This window comes from Oncorhynchus keta, chromosome 6 (genome assembly GCF_023373465.1).
Source record: "Oncorhynchus keta strain PuntledgeMale-10-30-2019 chromosome 6, Oket_V2, whole genome shotgun sequence".
Lineage (NCBI taxonomy): Eukaryota > Metazoa > Chordata > Actinopteri > Salmoniformes > Salmonidae > Oncorhynchus > Oncorhynchus keta.
This window is the reverse complement of record NC_068426.1, coordinates 42,134,884-42,147,934: the sequence shown is the minus strand read 5'-3', so window position 1 is coordinate 42,147,934 and position 13,051 is coordinate 42,134,884. Positions and strand designations below refer to the sequence as shown.

The 13,051-nt window shown below is 42.1% G+C and overlaps 1 protein-coding gene across 1 annotated transcript in view; it reads right to left on the bottom strand.

The window, feature by feature from the left end:
- LOC118385597 (rap guanine nucleotide exchange factor 1-like) overlaps positions 1-13,051 on the bottom strand; it is a 100,039-nt gene that overhangs the window by 44,452 nt on the left and 42,536 nt on the right. The window contains exon 2 of the mRNA XM_052521649.1: positions 5,433-5,578. Within this exon, the coding sequence (XP_052377609.1) occupies positions 5,433-5,578 (146 nt within the window). The remainder of the gene's footprint in view (positions 1-5,432; positions 5,579-13,051) is intronic.

The following is a 13,051-nucleotide window of genomic DNA, read 5'->3' as shown; positions in this document are numbered from 1 at the left end:
TGCGCCTGAGTGGCTCACTTGTGGGCGTGCTGGCAGGATAGGGCAGCATCTTCGGTCGTGAGTCAAGAATTCTGCATACAGTAGCAGGTTTGTATGAAGGTGTGGTTATTCACAGGCAAATTGTTATATGCTATGGGGGTACATTTGTGTCTTAGTTTTGAGAGCAAAACTTTATTTTCAATCAAAAATAATTGTTCCGAAAGCAACTTTTTTCCGACACAAAGGAAGTCATAGCGGACACCTACGAAGAAGGACTATGTGATGATGGAATCTCAGGCAAGCAGCACTGGGCGTTCTTCCATCCAACTTTTACATAGCTAGTGGTTAGAGTGGAGGGGCGGCAGGTAGCCTAGTGGTTAGAGTGGAGGGGCGGCAGGTAGCCTAGTGGTTAGAGTGGAGGGGCGGCAGGTAGCCTAGTGGTTAGAGTGGAGGGGCGGCAGGTAGCCTAGTGGTTAGAGTGGAGGGGCGGCAGGTAGCCTAGTGGTTAGAGTGGAGGGGCGGCAGGTAGCCTAGTGGTTAGAGTGGAGGGGCGGCAGGTAGCCTAGTGGTTAGAGTGGAGGGGCGGCAGGTAGCCTAGTGGTTAGAGTAGAGGGCGGCAGGTAGCCTAGTGGTTAGAGGGAGGGGCGGCAGGTAGCCTAGTGGTTAGAGTAGAGGGGCGGCAGGTAGCCTAGTGGTTAGAGTGGAGGGGCCCTAGTGGTTAGAGTAGAGGGCGGCAGGTAGCCTAGTGGTTAGAGTGGAGGGGCGGCAGGTAGCCTGTGGTTAGAGTGGAGGGCGGCAGGTAGCCTAGTGGTTAGAGTGGAGGGCGGCAGGTAGCCTAGTGGTTAGAGTGGAGGGGCGGCAGGTAGCCTAGTGGTTAGAGTGGAGGGGTGGCAGGTAGCCTAGTGGTTAGAGTGGAGGGTCAGGGTAGCCTAGTGGTTAGAGTGGAGGGGCGGCAGGTAGCCTAGTGGTTAGAGTGGAGGGGCGGCAGGTAGCCTAGTGGTTAGAGTAGAGGGCGGCAGGTAGCCTGTGGTTAGAGTGGAGGGCGGCAGGTAGCCTAGTGGTTAGAGTGGAGGGGCAGGTAGCCTAGTGGTTAGAGTGGAGGGGCGGCAGGTAGCCTAGTGGTTAGAGTGGAGGGGCGGCAGGTAGCCTAGTGGTTAGAGTAGAGGGGCGGCAGGTAGCCTAGTGGTTAGAGTGGAGGGGCGGCAGGTAGCCTAGTGGTTAGAGTGGAGGGGCGGCAGGTAGCCTAGTGGTTAGAGTGGAGGGCGGCAGGTAGCCTAGTGGTTAGAGTGGAGGGGCGGCAGGTAGCCTAGTGGTTAGAGTGGAGGGCGGCAGGTAGCCTAGTGGTTAGAGTGGAGGGGCGGCAGGTAGCCTAGTGGTTAGAGGGAGGGGCGGCAGGTAGCCTAGTGGTTAGAGTGGAGGGGCGGCAGGTAGCCTAGTGGTTAGAGTGGAGGGGCGGCAGGTAGCCTAGTGGTTAGAGTGGAGGGGCGGCAGGTAGCCTAGTGGTTAGAGTGGAGGGGCGGCAGGTAGCCTAGTGGTTAGAGCGTTGGGCCAGTAACCGAAAGGATGCTGGATCGAATGCCTGAGCTGACAAGGCCGTCATTGTAAATAAGAATTTGTTCTTAATGGACATCTCGTTAAACAAAGGTAAACATTTTTTTTCTTAAATTAATGTTTATGTTTAGCTCAAATAACATGACTTTAAATTATGCATTAAGGTGTCTGTAATAGAATAAACCAAAAGACAAATGTAAACATTAATAAGTGCATTTCTATAGTAAATAAAATAAATAAAATACAAATTACAATGGAGAGGGAATGCCAAAATGGAGACCCAATGGCTTTAAAACCTGTCAGTCAACAAGTGTATATAAATCATTGATTATTGGCCATTTGGGTTTTCAACCTCGCAAGGAGGGATTTTCCTTGTTCTCTCTTATTACTAGGGACTGTACATAGTTTATAATGAGGGGATATCTGGAGAAAATTGGACCCTGGAAATAAAAATGGATGGTGAGAAACCATGCAAAAAACGATGAAGCGCGACTTTCAGTCATATTCATGGCCTATAGAATGGCGAGAAGGGAATATAAGCTGTTTTTTTTAAACAGCTAAACACAAGATTGTCATATATATATAATATAAATATATACATAAATATTAATTTTCTAATTTCTTCTTAATTTTTTTTGAACCTTTATTTAACTTGGCAAGTCAGTTAAGAACAAATTCTTATTTACAATGACGGCCTAACCCAGACGATGCTGGGCCAATTGTGCGCCACCCTATGGGACTCCTCAATCCCGGCTGGATGTGATACAGCCTGGGTTCAAACCAGGGACTGTAGTGACGCCTCTTGAACTGAGATGCAGTGCCTCAGACCGCTGCGCCACTCGGGAGCCCAAATGCTATAGTCTAATGCTCGACAGAGAGCCAAACAATATTTTCTGACTGGACATCTCGTGCTGCTTTGAAGGAATTCTCTGCTCTGTCTGGCCTACATTCCTCTCTTGCGTTCTGTAGGCTATATAATATATTTATTGAAATAGGATATAGAAAATAGGAACAGGCAAATTACTCAGAATGTCACTTGCTCCCCTGCTGTCAGCTACAAAACTCCGCTATTCTATGCGCCAGTAAACCTCAAATAGGCTAAACCATTGTCTGTCACATCACAATGTCGTCCCCATCAACGATCGCAGTCAATCATTGTTGATAGACGATGCTATCGTAATATCACCCAACCCTAAATCAAACACACAACTCCAGTGTTACAAGCACCACCATGAGAATCCCTATCTCATATGGCACTAAGCCATATACAACACTGTTGGGGAAGTCAAGTCATTATCCTAATAGCCTTGGGAATGAGTGTTCATTCATGAAACTGGCCAGCTTCAGCTCCATTCATGTCTGTATGGGTACTCCACCACCCTATCCCCTATATAGTGCACTAGTTTTGACCAGGGCTTTATGGGTAATAGTGCACTGTATAGGGTATTGGGTGCCATTTGGGAAGAAGCCTGGGTCTCAATGGAAAGGCACACACACACACACACACACACACACACACACACACACACACACACACACACACACACACACACACACACACACACACACTCACACACGAGCATGGGATAGGCGGGAGAGCTTGGTTTCCCACGACATGCGAGTACAGCACCCCTCCCACTAGAGCTGGAACCATAAACCGAAAATGAAAGACTCCGACGTTGCCCTCCTCTCACCACAATGTCCTCTTCCTGAAGCAATCTGTAATTTCGGTGATTAGGCTACACAACGTCCTGATGATTATTTGGTTATAAAACAATTATTTGGTCAACAGCAACGTGCATGAACCTGTGTGAAGGGACGCATTCTGATAAGCGCAAGCATACCGTGCTTTCAGAAAGTATTCACACCTTGACTTTTTCCAAATGTTGTTGTGTCACAGCCTGAATTTAAAATGTCTTTATTTATTTTTTTTAAACGTCACTGGCCTACACACAATACCCCATGATGTCAAAGTGGAATTATGTTTTTCAGAGAGTCAATAGGTTTTCAACCCCTTTGTTATGACAAGCCAAGTTCAGAAGTAAACATTTGCTTAAAATGTAACATAATGAGTTGCATGGGACTCACTCTGTGTGCAATAATAGTGTTTAACATGATTTTTTTTAATGACCATCTAATCTCTGTACTCCACACATGCAATTATCTGTAAGGTCCTTCAGTTGAGCAGGGAATTTCATAGACAGGTTAACCACAAAGACCAGGGAGGCTTTCCAATGCCTCACAAACAAGGGTACCTATTGGTAGATGGGTAAACATACAAAACACAGACATTGAATATCCCTTTGACCATGGTGAAGTCACTAATTACACTTTGTATGGTGATTCAATACACCTAGTCACTACAAAGATGCAGGCGTCCTTCCTAACTCAGTTGCCCGAGAGGAACGAAACCGCTCAGGGATTTCAACATTAGGCCAATGGTAACTTTAAAACAGTTCAAGAGTTTTAATAGCTGTGACAGGAGAAAACTGAGGATGGATCAAAAACATTGTAATTACACTATACTAACCTAATTGACAGAGTGAAAAGACAGAAGCCTGTACAGAATAAAAATATTCCAAAACATGCATCTTGTTTGCAACAAGGCACTTAAGTAAAACTGCAAAAATGTGGAAAAGCAATTGACTTTTGTTCCTGAATAAAAAGTGTTATGTCTGGGGCAAATCTAAGACAACACATTACTGAGTAATACACTCAGTAATGTGTTGTGTATTTGTGTATTTTCAAGCATAGTGGTGGCAGCATCATGTTATGGGTGTGCTTGTAATTGTTAAGGACTAGAGAGTTTTTCAGGATAAAAATACACATAATTGAGAAAATGACAGGAAAAATCCTACAGGAAAAACTTGTTCAGTCTGCTTTCCAGCAGATAATGGGAAATCAATTCACCTTTCAGCAGGCCAAGAAGACAGTGAATGTTCCTGAGTGGTCAGGTTACAGTTTTGACCTAAATCCAATTGAAAATCTATGGCAAGACCTGAAAATGGTTGTCTAGCAATGATCAACAACCAATTTGAAAGAAAGAGCTTAAGGAAATTTGAAAAGATAATGGGCAAATGTTGCAAAATCCAGGTATGGAAAGCTCTCCAGAAAGACTCACAGTTGTAATCGCTGCCAAAGGTGTTTCTATAAAAGTATTGACTCCGGTGTGAATACTTATGTAAATCAGCCATCTGCATTTCATTTTCAATAAATTTGCAAACAATTCTTAAAACACTTTGTCATTATGTGGTATTGTGTGTAGATGGGTGACAAAACATATATTTAATGCATTTTGAATTCAGGCTGTAACAATATAAAGTGGAATTAGTCAAGGGGTATGAGTACTTTCTGAAGGCATTGTAGGTACTGTAACTTCTGTTAAAAAAAAATTAGGATAGACTCAGCTTTATGCGAGTATAACAATTAAAAATTATTTTCTCAACTCTCAATATTTAGGAAATAACGGAGTATGTAATTCAGATGAGGCGCTGGCGGAACAGAGCAGAGAGTGAAATTACTGTTAGATCAATTGCATGACTATCTAGCAACAATATCATACTTAGGCAATGTTTTTTGAGTTCCTACTTCCTCAGGTGGTGAATAATGTAGCATAGCCTAGGCCAAAATGCACGATAGAGATGCTGGCAAATTCATCTATAAAGAGCCAAAAAGATACATCTGAATTTTCTGGATCCTATTTTGACATGTTTGCACATCAAAATATTCCCTGATCATGTTAGATTAAATAGTCAACTCCTTTTATGTCCTACTTGGTACTGGGGAAAAAAAAGGTCAGTCTAAAGCCCTAATGGAAAGTAACTGTGCCTAAAAGAAAAGGTTAATTTATCACAATATCATTTTTAGTATTGCTTAGCTCTACCTCCCACCCACCCACCCACCTTGTTGACAGGTTTCTCTTGGCTCTTGATGGCTGGCTCGACCTGCAGCTGCTTGCCCTTCTTCGATGGGGTCCTCTTGATCTTTGGAGAGTGGAACCTGTCCTTCAGCTTCATGGTGAAGGAGGAAAGGTGGGAGCGCTGCGAGTCTGAGGAGGAGAGGAAGAGGAGAAGGAATGGCAGAGGGAAGATTGAAGTAGCCTATTAGATATGTAGGACTTCGGAACCATAGTAAAAGTCAGAGAAGTAGGCTAAAGCACAGACCAGGGTCTTATTCAGCAGGCACAAAACTGTCTGAAACTGGGAGTTACGACCTGAACTTGTCCAAGAGAAAACACAGTTTTGTTTTCTGTTGCAAAGCGTTTTGCTACGGTGCCTTAATGAACACCACCCAGGCTAAAATATAAGGCAGAGAGAAATAATATAATTAGAAGTGGAACAATAAGGGAGAGCACCAATCAATGATCATAGCCTTGACAAAATACCACTGCAGTAGATGTGTGTTTGTATTAGTGCAGGGCCCAACAGTAGCAGCAGCCAGGCTGGTGTAGTCCTATCTGTCTGTGTCCAGCTGAGGGTACAACAGAGATGCTATCAGGTCTAATCATGTTCACATTTCCACGCTGTCCTCAGCGTCCCCTGGTCGATAACACTGCTGCTGGTCACAGTCTGGTCGACTCACTGCCAGGCTCTGCTCCTATCTTGGAGAAGCCAGGCTGATAGGGAGTGCGCGGACACACGCAGCCACGCACGCATACAGCAGCTCACAGAGACACAGGCATCTGCACGCACACATGGAAAAAAGATGTCCTAGACCAAATGTATGAATAATTGTTACGCATGAGGCAGGTAATATTATAATACAATTATGGCTTTTTTTAAAATCGAGGTTTAGCAAAATTACTGTGAATCTTACTAAAAATATAATAGTGAGACAATTGGTTATCATCATCATTATACAAGGATATTTATATTTTTCATTTGAAATGACAGAATATGATTTAATTGATTTAAAGACAGAACAATGAGTAAAAATGTGGGTATCATTAAAGCTCGACTCAGCGAGTCTCATTTATTCTAAATGGCTATTCTAGACCCCATTCAGGAAACTAGGCATATGCCACAAGTCACGACATCACAGGAGAGCCTTTTGAACGTAATTTAAAAAAAAAAATCAAAATGCGTTTGTCAGAAATGCCTTCTCGAACTTTCATGTGCCTTAAAAATCAAACTCAAGCATGTCATCTGTAAATACGAATAAAATTGTTAAATTATTTATTTATTGTTAAATAACGAGCCCAGTTGGTTTAGCCACAAAAAAAAAAAAAAAAAAGTCAGCAACCTTCTCGCTAGCCATGATTGGCTGAGATAATGAGTGGGCCGGACATGCCGAAAGATGAGTTTGGATTGGTCTGCGGTGTTGCATCTTGTGTCTATAAAAATGAGCTGCTGCGTAGATAATAACTTGACTGCAGTTTTTCGAAAGATAATTTCATCCATGGAGAACTGCAAATATGTTGCTACTGCTCTCAATAACAATAGCTGCCCTGAATTTATCAGGTGCTATCGTCAAAGGTCAGTGGGAAAAATGATGTGATGGACTACTTTCTGGACGATCGTCGTGCCATGCAATACGGACTCTCTCATTTAATAACAATTTAAACCAGAAAAAAATAAAGAGAACATTTATTTGGGACTGAGTCTGGCTTTAAACCTTTATATTAACATGAATTATGTCATCACACATGAGGACACATTCAAAGCACTAATACATGAAATGCTTTATTAATAAAATCCAAATTTAAAAGGTAGCCATATAACATTGAGTTGTTTAGACAGTTAATTGCAACTATATGTTTTTTTTTTTTACTTTAATTTTAGCATGAATCGTTTTTTGGGTCATAATTTAGCTGAGTTTCCCCAAGCCGCTGAAGTTTGTTAGAGATTTGGGCGAGAGGGGAGTGATCCATGCCCCCCCTCCTCCACAACACACACAGACTGACAGAGGCAGGAGATAAATACTAAACAGCCCTATTGCAGGAAAGAGAGGTTAAAGAGACAGACAGATACAAATAGATGTCCCCCCTCTTCACAGTATTTACCTGGCCAATATGTCTGTGTATCATGTATGTTTCTAACATTGTGTTATATGTGAAAATGTGATTGTATTATAAATTGTATTTTAAATGTTTAAGGACTCTTGGAAGGTTAGTCCAAATGGGGACTAAAAGAGATCCTAATAAAATCAAATCCCTCTCTTCCTCCCATCTCCTCATAACCAGCACATGAATGCAGCCATAGATCAGCAGGCTTCTGAGTAGAACAAGTAGCACGTGTTTGGTGTGGTTATGAGACATCCATCCAGTATGACTCCTGGACACACCTTCATTACAGTGAGATGACGTCACTCACCCCTAGGAGGAGAGCTAGTAATAATATTGAGACATCCATCCAGTTATAGCCAAACGTGACCTGTATCATCAAAACCTTTACATAATGTACTGACAAATCATATAAAAGAATCACTCATTTTAACCTTTAATTCAGTCCATTTCTCTGAATTATGATTGAACTGGGTATTATTGTTTGATCCAACATTTAGCCTGATATCAACATGATTGGCTGCCCCCAAACTACAATGCTCCAACATTTAGCCTGATATCAACATGATTGGCTGCCCCCGAACTACAATGCTCCAACATTTAGCCTGATATCAACATGATTGGCTGCCCCCAAACTACAATGCTCCAACATTTAGCCTGATATCAACATGATTGGCTGCCCCCGAACTACAATGCTCCAACATTTAGCCTGATATCAACATGATTGGCTGCCCCCAAACTACAATGCTCCAACATTTAGCCTGATATCAACATGATTGGCTGCCCCCAAACTACAATGCTCCAACATTTAGCCTGATATCAACATGATTGGCTGCCCCCAAACTACAATGCTCCAACATTTAGCCTGATATCAACATGATTGGCTGCCCCCAAACTACAATGCTCCAACATTTAGCCTGATATCAACATGATTGGCTGCCCCCAAACTACAATGCTCCAACATTTAGCCTGATATCAACATGATTGGCTGCCCCCAAACTACAATGCTCCAACATTTAGCCTGATATCAACATGATTGGCTGCCCCCAAACTACAATGCTCAGATATTGTCTGACTCATTTTCACACAGAATCAAACTGACTATTTGGATTAGAAATGCTTCAAATGACTTGACATTCATTCAAGAGATAAAAATTGCATCACTTGTTATCAATTCTAAGGGCAACAAAATTATCTAAAGAATTTTCTATTGCCTGCTCTGTTTTATGCTTTCTTATATTTGTGGTACCTAATACACATGCAATGGCCTAAAATCACAATGGCTGAAAGACCGTAGAGCTTCAGATATGCAGCTATGAGCTAGTAGCTAGTGTTCTCTTTAGAGGGGATAGCCTATAAATAGTGTGCGTGTTCGGTCTGTCTGTCCCTTATAGTGCCAGCAGCAGTAAGTGGAACAGAGAGAGGGGGGGGGGGGCACTGTCTAGACACATGCAGTACAAATCCTGGGGGAAGAGAGACAATGCAACACATTGCTGTTCCTGTCTCGATCAATAGTCTCTTAGACTAGGTGCTCCTTTTAGAGCAGTGGTCACCAACCTTTTCTGAGTCAAAACGCAAGCTGAGATTTACCATTCAGATTGTATATATATTTTTTTAAACATAAGCCTATGTAACATGAACATATTTAAAAACAGTACGGTAGTAATGAAGTTGGTACAGTAGGCTTTAGGCTTAAATCATTATCACTGCATATGGGCTTTGCTTGAATTGCCCTGCCAATGCATTGCTGTTCTTCTCAGACCATTTTTAAATTGTATTTCAACATCTGAGGCTAAATGATCACACTGGTAACAGATCAGTTTTTGTATTACTTGTGAGGCACAGCAGAGTGAGCATAGCTTTTTATAATTTGCTTTTTATTTTACTGGGCTGATGGAGCCGAGGGCAGCAGACTCAGAGGGTCTGCCTCTCAACCAGTGAAGGCTCCACAGAGGAGTTAGGGGAGGACCATCCTCCTCAGCGAAAGAAAAAAGGTGAAATATAAAAAAGGTATCCTATTTAGATAAAACTACACTAAATATATTCACGTCACCAAATAATTTATAAAAAACTAGAGGTTGACCGATTAGGATGTTTCAACGCCGATACAGCTACCGATTATTATTGGAGGACCAAAAAAGCTGATAGCGATTAATCGGCCGATTTAAAAATATATATTTATTTGTAATAATGACAATTAGAACAATACTGAATGAACACTTATTTTAACTTAATATAATACATCATTAAAATCTATTTAGCCTCAAGTAAGTAATGAAACTTCTTCAATTTGGTTTAAATAATGCAAAAACCAAGTGTTGGAAAAGAAAGTAAAAGTGCAATATGTGCCATGTAAGAAAGCTAACGTTTCAGTTCCTTGCTCAGAACATGAGAACATATGAAAGCTGGTGGTTCCTTTTAACATGAGTCTTCAATATTCCCAGGTAAGACGTTTTAGGTTGTAGTTAATATAGGAATTAAGGGACTATTACCCTCTATACCATTTGTATTTCATTAACCTTCTACTATTGGATGTTCTTATAGGCACTTTAACAGTATAGCTTCCGTCCCTCTCCTCGCTCCTCCCTGGGCTCGAACCAGGAACACAACGACAACCAACAGCCACCCTCGAAGCAGCGTTACGCATGCAGAGCAAAGGGAACAACCACTCCAAGGCTCAGAGCGTGCGACGTTTGAAACGCTATTCACTTTGATTACACATGAAGTCATAAACAGCACAATGCTTGACGCACAACGAAGAGCTGCTGGCAAAATGCCCGAAAGTGCTGTTTGAATGAATGTTTACGCGCCTGCTTCTGCCTATTACCGCTCAGTCAGATACTTGTATGCTCAGTTAGATTATATGCAACGCTAGAGAATATCTAGTAACATCATCAACCATGTGTAGTTAACTAGCGATGATTGATTGTTTTTTATAAGATAAGTTTAACTAGCTAGCAACTCACCTTGGCTTACTGCATTTGCGTAACAGGCTGCTTGTGGAGTGCAACGAGAGAGGCAGGTGGTTATAGCGTTGGACTAGTTAACTGTAAGGCAAGATTTGTTCCCTGAGCTGACAAGGTGAAAATATGTCATTCTGCCACTGAACAAGGCAGTTAACCCACCGTTTTATATATATATATAAAAAAATCCACTTAGCTAGCGAATGCAGCTAACTAGTTTAGCTTACTCATAGACCCGGTTCAAACTGAGAGGGCTGTTATGTTTGCTAGCTGGCTATGGATATCCAACACTGGAACTCTTACAAGTCAAGGTAAGCTTTTGGTTTTATGAAATGTATTGCCACAGGGGCCCGCCGGTGTAACTGCTCCACTGCTTGCTTATTGCACTGTATGATTGTAGCGGGTTTACTAACGTGTTAGTTCTGGTCGCTATGTCCAACAACAGATATAACAATGAGCCAGATATTTCACTGGATGTATAAATGTGAAGCATCCAGTTACACTCACTACCAAATATGGTGTAGAGAGGGAGAAGCCCAGTGGCCGACAGTGGGAGAAGATGGAGCGAGATGAATTTTGTCAGACATTATGCAAATTTAGTCATTGATTAAACATTTTTTTCCATACAGTTTTCTGTTTCCAAAGCTAGAATCTGTAAGAGTGGACTATGTTTTGTAGACTTCACCCTTTGTTTCTAAAAACTGCATTGTTTAGGAGGGCAAATTGAGTTGTGGCATACGCACATGATGATCTTCATCAGAAGGCACTCCCAGGAATCCCAGTTCGACAATAAATGACTGATTTGTTCCATAAAGTCCATCATTTTTGTCCAAATAGCCACTTGTTGTTAGCGTGTTCAGCCCAGTAATCCATCATCATGAGGCACTTCGTCCAGACAAAAACTAAAAAAGTTCCGTTACAGGTCATAGAAACAAGACAAACGATGTATGGAATCAATCTTTAAGATGTTTTTAACATAAATAAATCAATAAGGTTCCAATCCTATGTCTAAAGAAAAGCACTGGAACAAGAGCTAACTGTCAGGAGCGTACGTCACGAGGCCGAGAGACACTCTGCCAGACAACTGACTCAAACAGGTCTCATGAGCCCCTCCTTTATAGTAGAATCCTCAAACCAGTTTCTAAAGACAGTTGACATCTAGTGGAAGCCGTAGGAAGTGCAACTTGACTCCACAGACGCTGTGTATTCGGTAGGCCAAGCTGAAAAAATACAAACATCAGATATCCCACTTCCTGGTTGGATTTTTCTCAGGTTTTTGCCTGCCATGTGGGTTCTGTTATACTCACAGACATCATTCAAACAGTTTTAGAAACTTCAGAGTGTTTTCTATCCAATACTAATAATAATATGCATATATTAGCATCTGGGACAGAGTAGGAGGCAGTTCACTCTGGGCACGCTATTCATCCAAAAGTGAAAATGCTGCCCCCTATCCGAAAAAGGTTAACACAGGTGTGAATGTTGACGAGGACAAGGCTGGACATCACTCTGTCATGCTGATTGGGTTCAAATAACAGACTGAAAGCTTCAAAAGGAGGGTGGGTTCTTGGAATCATTGTTCTTCCTCTGTCAAACATGGTTACCTGCAAGGAAACACGTGCAGTCATCATTTCTTTGCACAAAAAGGGCTTCACAGGCTATTGCTGCCAGTAAGATTTGACCTAAATCAACCATTTATTGGATCATCAAGAACTTCAAGGAGAGCGGTACAATTGTTATGAAGAAGGCTTCAGGGCGCCCAAGAAAGTCCAGCATGTCCAGCAAACATCTCCCAACCATCCAGGAACAGTTTGGTGACGAACAATGCCTTTTCCAGCATGAAAGAGCACCTTGCCCTAAGGCAAAAGTGATAACTAAATGGCTCTAGAAACAAAACATCGATATTTTGGGTTCATGGCCAGGAAACTCCCCAGACCTTAATCCCACTGAGAACTTGTGGTCAATCCTCAAGAGGCGGGTAGACAAACAAAAACCCACAAATTCTGACAAACTCCAAGCGTTGATTATGCAAGAATGGGCTGCCATCAGTCAGGATGTGGCCCAGAAGTGAATTGACAGCATGCCAGGGCGGATTGCAGAGGTCTTGAAAAAGAAGGGTCAACACTACAAATATTGACTCTTTGCATCAACTTCATGTCATTGTCAATAAAAGCCTTTGACACTTATGAAATGCTTGTAATTTTACTTCAGTATTCCACAGTAACATCTGTCAAAATTATCTTGACACTGAAGCAGCAAACTTTGTGGAAATTAATATTTGTGTCATTCAAAACTTTTGGCCTCAACTGTACAGGTGTTTACTCTACATGACAGCTGCATCTCCACCCACTGTTGTGGTCTGAGGAGAGGGGTCACTGCGTTTCGGGTTATTACAGCTGTTCACCCACCATTGAACCACAGAGCTAGTAGGTAATGTTCAATTGAAGTGTGTGTAATTGGAGGCTGCTAGGCTAAATGATGACAGAGGGAGAAACACAGGTCCCGGTGCCAGATGTTAAGTAATGGGAAGAGTTCAATGTGACCGCCAGTGAGAGAG